This window comes from Colias philodice, chromosome 26 (genome assembly GCF_061535455.1).
Source record: "Colias philodice isolate Cphi_HAF_F1 chromosome 26, ilColPhil1 Martin Lab GWU primary, whole genome shotgun sequence".
NCBI lineage: Eukaryota > Metazoa > Arthropoda > Insecta > Lepidoptera > Pieridae > Colias > Colias philodice.
The window spans coordinates 9,703,238-9,716,160 of record NC_143111.1 but is presented as its reverse complement, the minus strand read 5'-3'; the positions used below and the strand labels follow the sequence as shown (position 1 = coordinate 9,716,160).

Below are 12,923 nucleotides of genomic sequence, written 5' to 3'. Positions count from 1 at the left end.
TAGACAAATTGTAAGATGAGGCATTAGGCATGAGATTGATCTAAAATAACTGGTGATGTAGCACAAGGCTAGAATTAAGGCGTTTGTTTCCAACGGCTTGACAATAAGCATAATATTGTAATTACTTGGATAATGCTGTATCCATTTAGAATAATTCAAAATACACGATGTATGGCGATGAGTAGTTACGAGATGAACGGTGTCTTTGTATTTGGTATTGCGTATTTAATATGTTCATAAGATTTTTATAGCAAGGAAAATTCTTGTATGGCCATATTTTCATCTTTATTTCCCATTAGCCATCTTTTTTTTGTGATCATCTCTAGCATTTACATAAAATTTGAATATCTATAGCCATTATATTGATTTAATGTTATTTTTACGATTTCATAAGACCTTTTTTATTTTTGTTTGTTACAATCATTTACTTTATAGGTTATTATAGTAAGTTTATTATTTGGTGTAATGTGGCTACACTTTATGCTTTCTTCCATTATCATAAACGTGTATGTAAAGCGCGCTCTACATTCTCAAGAGAATCTCGCGAGAACGCGAGAAACATGCGAGAAACGTGAATGTGGAAGCGATTTCTCGAGTTCTCGCGTTGTTCTCCAGCTTTTCTCCACTTTTTGTCGGTTTTTTGGCGCGAGACAAAGGAGCGCGAGAACGTGAGAACAGGCGAGAACGTGTATCGACTCCACACTCGCATGTTTCTCAGTAGCGCGCGCGCCGCCGACTTGAACGGAAGTAATTGTGTACCTTATGGCGTCAATATGAGCGTACACTTTATTCAATAAATATTCAAAATCCACCGAAGACATTCGAGTAAACTTTTTAAATTCATTTGATGGTTCGATGAATACTTGTCGTCCACTATCTTCTTTTTCGCCACTTCTTTTTAATAACTTTTTTCTCTTTAGCATACGCATAATTATAATATGCGAATGCGCATAACAATAAACTTGTCGCAGCGGTTACTTCTGCGTCCATCGTCATCGAACGCGAGAACTGTAGTGAGAACTTTGTGAGAGTGTGTACCCAAAGAAGTTCTCACTACAGTTCTCGCAGAGAATCTCCGGAGATTCTCGCGTGAATGTCTCGCGTGAATGTGGAGCGCCCTTTAAACATTGTGAATACTTTGGCATTTCTGTAACACGGTTATATATTGTGTATAGATTTAATAAATAATTTTATTATAAAATAAAACATTATATTTGCATTTCATGTTTTATTATTTTTTGGCTATGATGCAAACGTTTTCGAGTGAAACGGAACTGTGGACGTAATACGCTAGTCGAGCATCGAAGCCGCAGCCCCTGAGATACAGGACGCGTCCCCAATCCAGCAACGCTTTGGCCCGGCGACCCACTTCCTCCCGAGCTTCGCGGGACAGTCCTAAATATTTGGTTCCCACTTCTTTTACTAAATCATCACTATTGAGGGGTTTATTTTCTTCGTCAGGGCTCGAGTCTAGTTTCTTGTCCCGGCTCCTTCCGTCCCCGCATGTTGCCCACGATACCACGCCAAGAATAACATTGAAATCATCAGCATCTACACCCAACTCCTGAAAAAAAAACATATTTAATTTCATCACATCGTATAGATTTCCTGACATAGACTACCTAGTACTAATTTATTAGATGCTTAGATCGATTTAATCTTTCTATTACATTTAACTAGTGTTTAAAATTAAATGTTTAAATTTAGATATTATAAAAAAAAGTACCGCAAGTTGGTGGTTGGCTACATAAGCGCCGCGCACGCATCTATGATGGCAGCACGTCGCCAGTACGATCCCGCGCACCTTGTCGAGCGAGCCCGGTGCAGTCAGACAACGCAATGAGAAATCTGGGGAAGTATGGGGTAATTAACCATTTCAAACTTATATGATAAGAAGATCCAGTTTTGAGGATGGGAATATATTTATTAATTTATAATTCCTCTAATTATAATAAAAAAATTTAAGATTTCTTATATGTATGTGAAGTATGTAGTAGGAAAAATACTTGTAGGTATTCTATGATTTTTAAGATAGTAAATTATATACCTGTAGCAACTCCACATAGATGTTTAGCAAAACCCACAACTGCATCACACAACATCACAGCAGGCACGGCATTTAGCACTAAGTGAGCCAAATCTGCTCTCAATCTAAATGATAAATTGTCTGTTGACTTATTTTCAACATTTATATTTGAACTCTCTCCAATTATATTTCCATTTTCAATATTGCTTTTTTCCTCAAGTTTTCTTTCAATTTTCTTTACTTGCTCATTATCAACTTGATTTTGATTATCCATATTATGGTCTGCATTGTTAACAACATTTTGAACAGGTTTCTCATTAGTTTGATTCAATAGGACATCTCGTATTTTGTTATCCCGTTTGTGTCTGAGTGCGGCGCGTTCGACGAGCAGCACGCGACTGCGGCTCGGCGGCGAGCACCACGCCTGCCACGCGAAATATGATAGGTGACCTGGGGGAAAAATATAAAATGATGTTTATTGAATAATGTGCATAATGTAATGCATTTAATTTTAAAATTTTTGTTTAAGTATATAAATGTAACTCTTACTTTGCATTTGTGTGAAAGTAAGTCACAAATAAATGTGTATTGGCGAATTGTATAAAATATTATATCCTTTCCTTTCAGAAATTATAACAATAAAAAAAATTGTAAGAGTTGTACATTTATTTTTAAGCTGTGTTGTCAATATGTTAAACGATTTTTGTCCTTATTGCTTTCTAAATAGGATTCATAATTAATTATAATTTAAAAAAGATTTATTAGGTGTATGGATTATACCTTTTCCGGCACCAAGTTCAACATAGCAAGTGTTATCATGCACTAGAGATTCATCTTCAATGAGGTACATGAGTCGGGAGGCCTGGCGCAAGTGACGCAGAGAGCTCTCTGTGCGTCCGTCCGTCTGCCACTCCTCTTGCACTGCTGTGTGGATATCTCTCTCTGATAGTGTTTCTATTTCATCTTTAATGTGCTCTGAAAATATTTCATATGAAGTATTGATAGGAATAATGTATTGAAAAGTATTTGGTCAGATTTTTAGATGTTTGAATAAATGAATCTATACTTTAAAGCAAATCCAAAATTAAATTCTGCTCGAAATATAAAATTCTTAAATATTATGGTTTACAAAAAACTATTGCTATATGTAGTTCACATAAAACTATTAGTTTTTACACAAAACCAAGACATCATTTATTTTCACATTAATACTCACTTTCATATAAATAATTGACTTTATCAATGAGTTTCATAATGCTTATCAGAGATGTTTGAGAGAGTGGCTTTCTTTCAGGTCCAGTTTCAGGAGGAGCATTCACATCATGTTTTATGTACTCTGGTATTTCTTGCTGCCGAGCATTGCATATTGCAAGATGCTTTTCCAGCTTGCTGACATAGCAGGTGCTGCAAGTTTAATGGTGTAGTAGAATTATTAATATGTAATTTCTTTTCTCTTTATAAACATCAGTCAACATTATCTAGTATTGTTGTGGATGTTTTTAATTAAGAAGACTTTTAAAACTTACTGTTTTGGATCATTTGGACACGGTACTCGAGTGTCATCCTAAAAGAACATAATACTTTTTATTTTTCTTGCTTAAATCATAATATATTGTTACCATTCGTCTTCTAACCTACAAGTTATCATTAGATGAATGAAATATATCACTTGCCTGACCTTCTTCAGTTCGGGGCTGCGGCTCATGTTCGCCACAATAATTTCTACCTGGTCGTACAGTCATACGACATAAACGCTTCTTTCTTACAACGAAGAACTGGCATTGTGGTTTCTCAAGATGTTCCTTGGTCATTTTATAAATTGAGAGTAGTTTATAAATTATAAAACTAGCAGTAAAGCAATCTTCTTTATTTATTTTATTTATAATATTAAGTTCAATTCAATTCAATATTGACAAATCGACAACACAAACATCTGTTTATGTCAAGCTCGATGTCAATTCACAATTGTCAAGTGTCAACAAACTTGAGCACAACGTCCACACTCCACAGACACCGTCAACACATTATTTGTGACGTGTAAGCGAAAGCGAAAGACTGACATATCGATATCAAGTCGATATCAAATAAAATAATTGTAATGGTATTGATGTTAAATTCATTTGATTTGTTGGTTCTATGGCATTAATTTTATATTTAAATTCATTTTTCATGTGACCTTGTGTAGAAGTTAAAAAAAAATCCGTTCCGCCGTTTTTCAATAAGAAACAGTGCGGGTTTTCTTCATGTTTTCAATGCTGTATTTTTATAAATAATTTAACAATATAAAAGAAGCTTTTGAAAATCTTCTAGCGAAAATATTTTAAAAAATCTTTGATAAAGCAATGGTCAAGGTATGGTCAAGGTCTATTGAAGTTAGTAGATAACAATACTTAATACTATATTACATGCTCTGTGGATAACAACTGGCAACATCTTAAATAACGTCAATACATTATTTTTGAGGTTAGGCGTCGCTTGGAAATTCGTATTAATTTTAAATTTGGTTTTCGTTTGTGTATTATGTAGTATTGTTATGACAATATGAGTTCACCTAGAAACGATAGTGAAGAGCCGTCTTCCAGCTCTACAGGGAAACGGAGTTTTAAAAATGATGCCAATGACGCCGGCGCGTCGGGACAGCAGCAAGCCGCGAAGCGACGACTTTCGAATACTGTAATAGAAATATCTGATACAGAAAGTGATGATTCTGATGTCTGTGCAGTTAATTCTTACCAGGCTTCTGCTGATGAAGTCAAAAGGATTCGAAGAGGTGAGAAAAGTTTGTTTTGCGACAGTGACAACAAACCAAACCGCGATGTTTTCGACGCGGGAATTTTGAATTTTTTTTCGTATTTGGCATTATGAAACCAAAAATCAATCCAAATATTACAGTTCCTTCTATTCTTTATGTTTTGTTTAGTTAATATCATAACTTATGTAAAGTAAAACGTTAATATCTGAGTAATTACATTTTTTTGATGATATTCCCGCAGACTACACATCATCATCGTCGTCATCGTCAGACTATAGTTCAGACTCGGAGTCCCCATGGGAGGATGACTCTATTGTAGTTAAGGATAAGTTTGAAACCAAAGCAACAAAGGCACATCTAAATCCTAGAGCCAATAGAATGGATGACCCTAATATAAATCCTGCATTGAAGGTATGTATGATGATAATATAATTTTTAAGTTCATATATAAAATCAAATTGTGCTGTCAATAAAACATGTATTTAAAAGCTGATTGATAAGCAGTGTTTTATAAACTCCTTTTACTTTTCAGGGACAAGATGTTATAGAAAGGCTCACCACACACTGGAGCGAGGACAAAGACCACACCAGTGAGGAGGTGACCCTTACATGTGAACCGTTCAAACTATGCCAACTACACAACTTCCTAGCCAATCCCGAGATTATAAATAACATTGTGGACGATATGAACACATTAGATTGGACAAGGAAAAAGATGGACTTGTATGAATTCCACCAGACAACAGATCTTGCCAATCTCACGTGGCAGCGGAGTATAAGAGGCATTTATGAGCTGCTAAAGACTGAATTGAAGAGTTGGGTAAGTTTATGTTTTTAAATTCATGCATCTTTAAAAGTGCAGCAGTAAGTTTGTAAAAAAAAATTGTGATCTGAAACATTTTGTTGCAATTAAATGCATTATTATTGTTATAACGCAGTCAAATTAACTTGACGCATCTCTAGTATACGAGCGTCCCAATAGATATTGATAATAAAGTAGGTACGCATTGCAAGATTGTCTTATAAAATCCACGCCCAAAAATCAAATTAGTAGTTTAAATAATTAGCGATATCTTTTTTGCAAATCAAACCTGAGAGAATAAATTCACAAATGCCAAGCGTCAAATTAATGTGATCGCGATATAGATCTATAATCTCAATCAAGTCACAGTGAACATTCTGAAATGGCATTCAATAGACTGCACTGCATACTCTATTCTGATGAGTTTTTTTTGTTGGTTTGTTTGTGGCCATCATGCTAATAAAGCATGATGCGTTATAGGTATGAATGAAAGACATTCAGAGGCATTTTGAATATTTATTGTTTTACTACAACTAAAAAGCTACATACAGTAAATTAAATATTTTAACTTAAAATGATGTTTATCCTCAAGATCATTTGTTATTCCAGGTGTCACAAGTGACGGGCATAGAACTGGAAGGTGTTTCAGCGTCCTGCTCGCTATATGGCCCTGGGGACCACCTGCTGATCCATGACGACAGACTGACGGACCGGCGCGTAGCCTTCATCTTCTACCTCGCGCCGTGGCAGCCGCCGCACAAACAGCACTCGCTACAGAACGGAGGAGATGACAGTAATCATAAGGTATTATACCTGCCCTCACCCAGAATATTCTATCCCAAACAAATTTTTGAAAGAAATTTCCGACTTTTTTTCTTCTAATGTGTTCCCCTAATAATGATGTTCCTAAATTATCTTTAAAAAAAATTGTCTGTCTGTAAAGTCGGTTTACTGACGATAGTTGAACGTGACAACGTCCGATTGTACGCCTTAAAGCGAGGTAACGCCGCAAGAGTCATGTTTTTTCGTGCGTGCAGCCGGCTCTATCGAATTATAAGACGTTGTCACGTCAAAAATAGCAATTTAAAAAATTATCTTTTAAAAAATGATAGGCTATATTACTAAATAATAAATTAAATTATACAATTTATAACACTTATTGTTATGTTATACTTGTATACGGTACAATCCCATTTAATAAAGATTGTTGTATTTTATCCAAATGAATTGTATTGAATGGTCACAGAGCGGGTCGTGGAGCGGCTGGTCGGCCGCAATGGGCGGCGCGCTGGAACTGTTCGCGCGGGACGCGGCCGGCGCGCCGCTAGATGTCGCGCGGAGAGTCTATCCCGCTAATAACATGCTGGCCTTCTTCCAAGTCGGCAAGGAGTCCTTTCACCAGGTGCGTGAGCAGATATATTATTATTTTTGTGCTATAAACCTAATATGATACTTTCTTCTATGGAAAAGAAAAGATTTAATTGAATATCAAAAGGTTTTAATTCATAATTTACAAATGGTGGTTAATGGAAATTTCAATTATTGTAACTTTTTGTTGTGCCAAATGTAGTATAATATGTATAGTTATACGCGTAATTTAGCATTTAAATTTTTCTGTTTTTGTCATTTGTAATTTTTGCTTGTTTATATTTTATGCAGGTGGGCGAAGTGCTGTCGATGGAGCTGCCACGGTTATCAATCAACGGCTGGTTCCACGGGCCCGCGCCGCCGCCCGAGCGCCCGCTGCCCGACACATTCACTAAGCAGCGACTGCACTCTAAACTTGTGAGTTTTCTACCCCGTATGGCTTGATTTCATATTTATATAGTTTTTTTGCTTATTGTGCACAAAATAACTTCTATTTATAATTTTTTTCTAATCAGATCAGATCATTGATTGGAATTCTATGGCTGAGAACACAGTGTTAAAATGAAATAAATAATAATTAGTCGTGTTTGTTTCCAGGTGGTACTGCAGCAGTGGGTGGAGAGCACGTACATGTCTACCCGCGTGCGCGCGCAGGTGCAGGCGCAGATGGAGCGCGCCAGCGAGGTGTGCCTGCGCGACCTGCTGCAGCCCGCGCGTGCGCAGGCGCTGCTCCACGCGCTGCAGGCGCCCGGTGAGCACACACACATACACACGCAGGTGCAGGCGCAGATGGAGCGCGCCAGCGAGGTGTGCCTGCGCGACCTGCTGCAGCCCGCGCGTGCGCAGGCGCTGCTCCACGCGCTGCAGGCGCCCGGTGAGCACACACACATACACACGTACACACATACACGCACATATACACGCGCACACAGACCGACCCATAAGCAGGTGCAGGTGCATGAGCGGATGGAAAATACTGTGTATTGACGACGCGGGTACAAATTAAAATGTTCATAATCCGTGCGCACGCACATATTCGTACAACAAGCATACACACATTTGCATATGTCCATTTATATCTACCCTCTGAATCTAAATTATGACATATTTACAGTGTATTAATTAATGTTTTGCTGCATGTTGCTGCAAAGTTAAACCAGTACAATAATAAAAATGTGTCGTTTTCTAGACGTCCCGTGGGAGCCGTGTGACGGGCGGCACCAGCGGCGCTACGAGCGCGTGTCGCCCGCGTGGCTCGAGGCGGACGACGGCGGGGCGGGGGCAGAGGGGGCAGTGGGGGCAGCTAGTGAGGGGGAAGGGGCAGCGGGGGCAGCTGGGGCAGTGGCAGCTGAGGAGGGGCACGCGGTGCGCGCGCTGGCGCGGCTGGCGGGCTCGGCCGCGTGGGCGCGCCTGCTGGCCGACTGCACCGACCTGGCGCTCACCGCCTACTGCCGCCTCGAGCTGCAGCGCTGGACCAGGGGCAACTTTACCGTTTGTCGCTTTTTTATTTGCCATTTTATGAGTATAACATGCTGTCAGATTTTGTATAATATGTAAACTTTTTGAAGAATTGTCAATTAATTAAAATTGTGTAACAAAATATTCGAAGGTAAAAAATTAGTCATATTATGCATATTCTATTTGTTTGTAAATTTGTAACTGCATCTATAATTTACTGTGTACTTACATAATATCACTCTCATTCAATATATTATTATGTGTATGTTGGCAAACCGAACACTTGAATGAATGTTTGCATATATTGCAGCTGCTCCCTACGCGCGAGCAGTACCAGGAGCCCCGCCTGGAGGCGACGCTGTACCTGGGCGTGCCGGAGCACCCGCTGTGCGGCGGGCAGACCGTGTACGTGGCGCCCGAGGAGGCGGAGGGCGAGGCGCCCGGGGGCGAAGCCCTGGTCACCGTGCCGCCCGTGCACAACGCGCTCAACCTCGTGTACTGCGACGCTGGGGCGGCCTCCTTCACCAAATACCTCAGCAAGCTCACCATGGCCGAGCACGAACAGTTCTACATCCTGACGTGTACTTATAGCGAGTGATAGTGACAGTGTACAGTGCAAGTGTAAAGTGTTAGTGCATAGTGCAAGTGTCAAGTGCCCATGGACCCAGAACAGCGAGTGTATATTGTAACGGTACGACTGTGTATATAGTTTGACTATTGTTCGACAGTTTTCTGTAATTAACAAATAAATTTAGTATACAGTGTTTGGACGTTTTTTTACATCACAGTAGCTGTAATGTTTTGTGTACTCTTTGCAGAGTATGTCAACTATGATTGTTAATAATTTTCATCAATAATTTGTTTTATCACATTCAAGTTTGTGGTATAAACGATAATATTCAGTTGGGATTCATAAAAAAATTACGATTTTTATGCACAGGGTTTCTTTAATATAAAAATGAATACAAACTAATTGTTAATTAGTGACTTTATAAAAAATCTAAATCTTAAAATATAATGCGATGAAATGCAACTTCATTCACCTTTTACATGATTTAGCAGCACCAGGGCTGGACTCATTCATTTGCTAAAATATTTGCTAATAAAATCATTAAAATTATTTTAACTATCTAAGGAATGTCTACTTACAATTATTTTATTTATTTAAAATTTTTTTGTTAATTGGTTAACTTGGTTTTAATCATAAAATATATGAATGCTACCTAAAATATCTAAATAAGTTATTGGTTTAGGTTTTACCCTGTGTATTGTTTTTTAATATACTCACTACCACAATTGGAGAAATGAATTATTGACTATTAATCTTTTTTGTTCTCTTTTTTGAACCTATTTAATGCAATTTATTTTGAATGTTTAATTAGTCGGTAATAAAAACAATATGTAAATGTGTCAATTGTATTAGTTTCAAAGTAATTCTTAAAATTCAATAGTGTTCACTTTTGACTAATAAACTACAATATTGTAAACTCAATGACTGATGAAAGGAATTTATAAGTTAGTACTATTTTAATTTTAAATATGTAGTAGGTACTTATCACGTGAAATAATCTAGCGAAAATAAAAATTTTAGCAAATATTTTTACTACACTTATGTAGGCACTTACTTTAAAGTACAAAAAGTTTATACCCTTCAATACAGGTTTTATAAAGTATTGCTTTTATGGCGGAATGTGGGCCATCAAGGGATGCCTGGCAGATGTGAAACATCGACATTATTTTGCACGACGAATTTAGTGAAAACACTACTGTATAGATTTATCACATCGAAACGATGAAGAAAAAGATGATTGAAATAATAAATTGTAATTTAACTAAATGAAAATGCAGCAAATAGCAATTTATTGTATTCAAATGGAACCACAAAGTTGGTAGAGCAATAAAATCTTTGATTTGTTTATTTTGTGTAAATTATTTGTTCTCATTAATAAAATTGTAAATAGTAATTAATTGAGTGTTTTCATTTGACCCCGCAACAGATTCCTTTACATAATTTAAATTCGTATTAGTGTGTTTATCTGCAAAATGTTTCGGTTATGATTGCCATGCAACAGTCTGAAACAATAAACAGATTTTGTATCGATAAAATGTTCTAAATACAATTTCGAAGTCATTTACAATACAAGTAACCAAGTAAATAAAGTTACCAAGTTGGTTATTAAAATTTTATTTCTAATCTTAGTTCAAGAGAGAAAGAAAACGTTAATTATTGGTATTAAAAAAATGAGTGACCTACAATGCAAAAACTTACGAAAATTTGCTTATAACGAAAAGGGTTTGGACTCAGCAGTTCGAAATGTAATAAACTTCCAACTTAATACATATAAATTATTATGTATCAAAGTCATTAATTTTTAAAAAACTTTGGTACATGCTCGGTAGTCGGTACTCTGTATTTGCAAGAAAGTCGTAAACATGGCTAAATCACCTAACTAATTTTCATTTACGTAAATAGTGTCCACGATTACTATTAATATACAATAAGCTCCCAATGAAATTAGTTAACCGTGCATGAACACCATATAAATGAAATATATGAATAATTCAAGAACATGCGTATCTGTAAGATAACAAGAAACAAATTGTATTAACATAAAATGACTCTATTTCGCTTAGAGCTTAGAAAGGCAAGTTGTGTGCGCATCAAGCCGATATTAAGGTCGCCGGCTGATCCTTCGATATTAAATATTCGCTTCACTGATCGCACGATCACTATTTTAAAATTACTTATTTACTCGTGTCATCTCTTTCGCTAACTGAAAACTAAAACAACTTTGTTTAAACTACACAAATACAGATACAAACGGTAAGCATAATACGGTTAATCATTTCCTTGTTTGTACCTCTACGTTCTGACTTCTTGTTATCATACAAACAGAAAAGTTACAGATTTTAAGTACCTAGAGCGTATGCATGGGCGTAGCTAGCCATGGGCACAGGGTGGGGCAAAAAAAAACCGGCCAAGTGCGAGTCGGAGTCGCGCACCGAGGGCTCCGAACAAACCTACTTTTTATTATGTTGTAACTCTAAAATGTGTATTGTTTTAGCAATTTTTCCTATATCTGTGCTATAAGACATTGCTTTTAACCAAATTTCAAGACTCTGTGTTCACGGGAAGTACAATGTAGGTTTTGATTCCCTTGTGAAAATTTCGTTTCTGCCGAGTAGGTATGATACATGCGACATGCGCTACACAGACCAAACAGTTTGAGACGATGTAATAAAAGTTTCAATTTAATAAACCATTTTAAATAACTCAGTAAATAAAGCAAAACCTTGCACTTCCGATTTCATATTTGTTTTAGGTTAATGGTCACTTATTGACCATAAAAACACAAAATGCAGACAGATCCAGGTGGAGCTTTGCTCGCAATCTTATTTTGACCGATATCTTTCATTTTTTGACCGATATCTCGAAAACTATCCACTTTAGGGCAAAAGTTTATTAGACTTTTTTGTAGAAAGTAAAATTTCGCATATTTTATACCATGTAAAATTTTTTTTCATAACTTACTATTTACGGTTTATGGCCTATTTGATGAACCGGTTGATCGTTAAAATATTGGATTAATGTATAAAATGCATGTATGTACATATATAGTTTTTAGGTCACATTATTCTCTACAAGTTTTGTTTGAAATTTTTTTTCTAGTGCCCATATTTTTTGAGTTGTTCCACGTAGGTATAATGTAGAAATGCCGCCGCTCGGCGGGTGACGTGGCAGGCCAAAAGTTTTTTACGGATGTAGTAGACGAAGAGAACGAAGAAGAAATTTCCAATGCAAGTGGATTTTTACCGTTTCCGAAACGGCAAAATTTTTGATTTTTTTTTTTACTTATAGAAAATTTTTAATACATTTTTAAATATATTTTCCTTTATTTTATTCTTGCATCCGAATATAAAATAACTAGTTAGTCAATATTATTTAGTTGTACGAAATATATACGAAACATACCTTGAAATTTACTATTAGGTAATCGCCAAACGTTAAATAACTCAAAAAGCATTAGAAAAAAAGTTTCAAATAAAGTAATCTTAATAAATGGATAATGCATATGTTTAATGCCTATGCATTTCATTGATTAATCCAATATTTAAAGAGTTACTTGCCAAAGATGATTAACCGGCTCATTAAATAGGCCATAAATCGTAAACGTAAAGTTTTACAAAAAGTTTACAAAGTATAAAAGATGTAAAATTTTACTATCTACAAAAGAAATATCGGCCAAAAACTTTTATGTAAGATTGCGAGCGTAGCTCCACCTGGATCTGCCAGCATTTTGTGCTTTTATGGTCAGTAACTTATCCTAAAACAAAAGTGAAATTGGATGGGAAAGGAGAATGGGCAAATTGGGCCTGAAACTTGGGCTAAGACCAATACACACGAAATATTGTTTTTGTGATAGATCATTACACATAACTTACGAAAAAAAAATAAAAAAATAAATTAACCGGGTTCTTGTACAGTCAAGGCAAAAAGTTTTATTTATTTGGCTATT

At 36.4% G+C, this 12,923-nt stretch overlaps 2 protein-coding genes across 3 annotated transcripts; one reads left to right on the top strand and one right to left on the bottom strand.

The window, feature by feature from the left end:
* Positions 1–1,195: 1,195 nt before the first annotated feature.
* On the bottom strand, positions 1,196–3,884 carry LOC149477107 (tRNA:m(4)X modification enzyme TRM13 homolog). Of its 2 annotated transcripts, none has more exons than XM_089711554.1 (7): positions 3,700–3,884; positions 3,553–3,590; positions 3,243–3,430; positions 2,807–3,001; positions 2,048–2,476; positions 1,727–1,848; positions 1,196–1,564 (listed from the first exon to the last, which is right to left on the bottom strand). In XM_089711554.1, the coding sequence occupies exons 1-7, from the start codon at positions 3,835–3,837 to the stop codon at positions 1,232–1,234; spliced, it is 1,443 nt and encodes a 480-aa protein (XP_089567680.1). In that variant the 5' UTR covers positions 3,838–3,884; the 3' UTR covers positions 1,196–1,231. The 2 variants fall into 2 exon arrangements, with proteins under 2 accessions (XP_089567680.1, XP_089567681.1); XM_089711555.1 differs by having other exon boundaries at positions 3,705–3,860.
* A 565-nt stretch (positions 3,885–4,449) lies between these two features.
* On the top strand, positions 4,450–10,366 carry sud1 (Prolyl 3-hydroxylase sud1). Its single transcript, XM_089711295.1, has 9 exons — positions 4,450–4,796; positions 5,020–5,189; positions 5,311–5,598; positions 6,190–6,384; positions 6,827–6,982; positions 7,240–7,365; positions 7,546–7,822; positions 8,138–8,439; positions 8,717–10,366. Exons 1-9 carry the CDS (start codon positions 4,568–4,570, stop codon positions 9,002–9,004), a joined length of 2,031 nt encoding a protein of 676 aa, XP_089567421.1. The 5' UTR covers positions 4,450–4,567; the 3' UTR covers positions 9,005–10,366.
* The last annotated feature ends 2,557 nt before the right edge of the window (positions 10,367–12,923 follow it).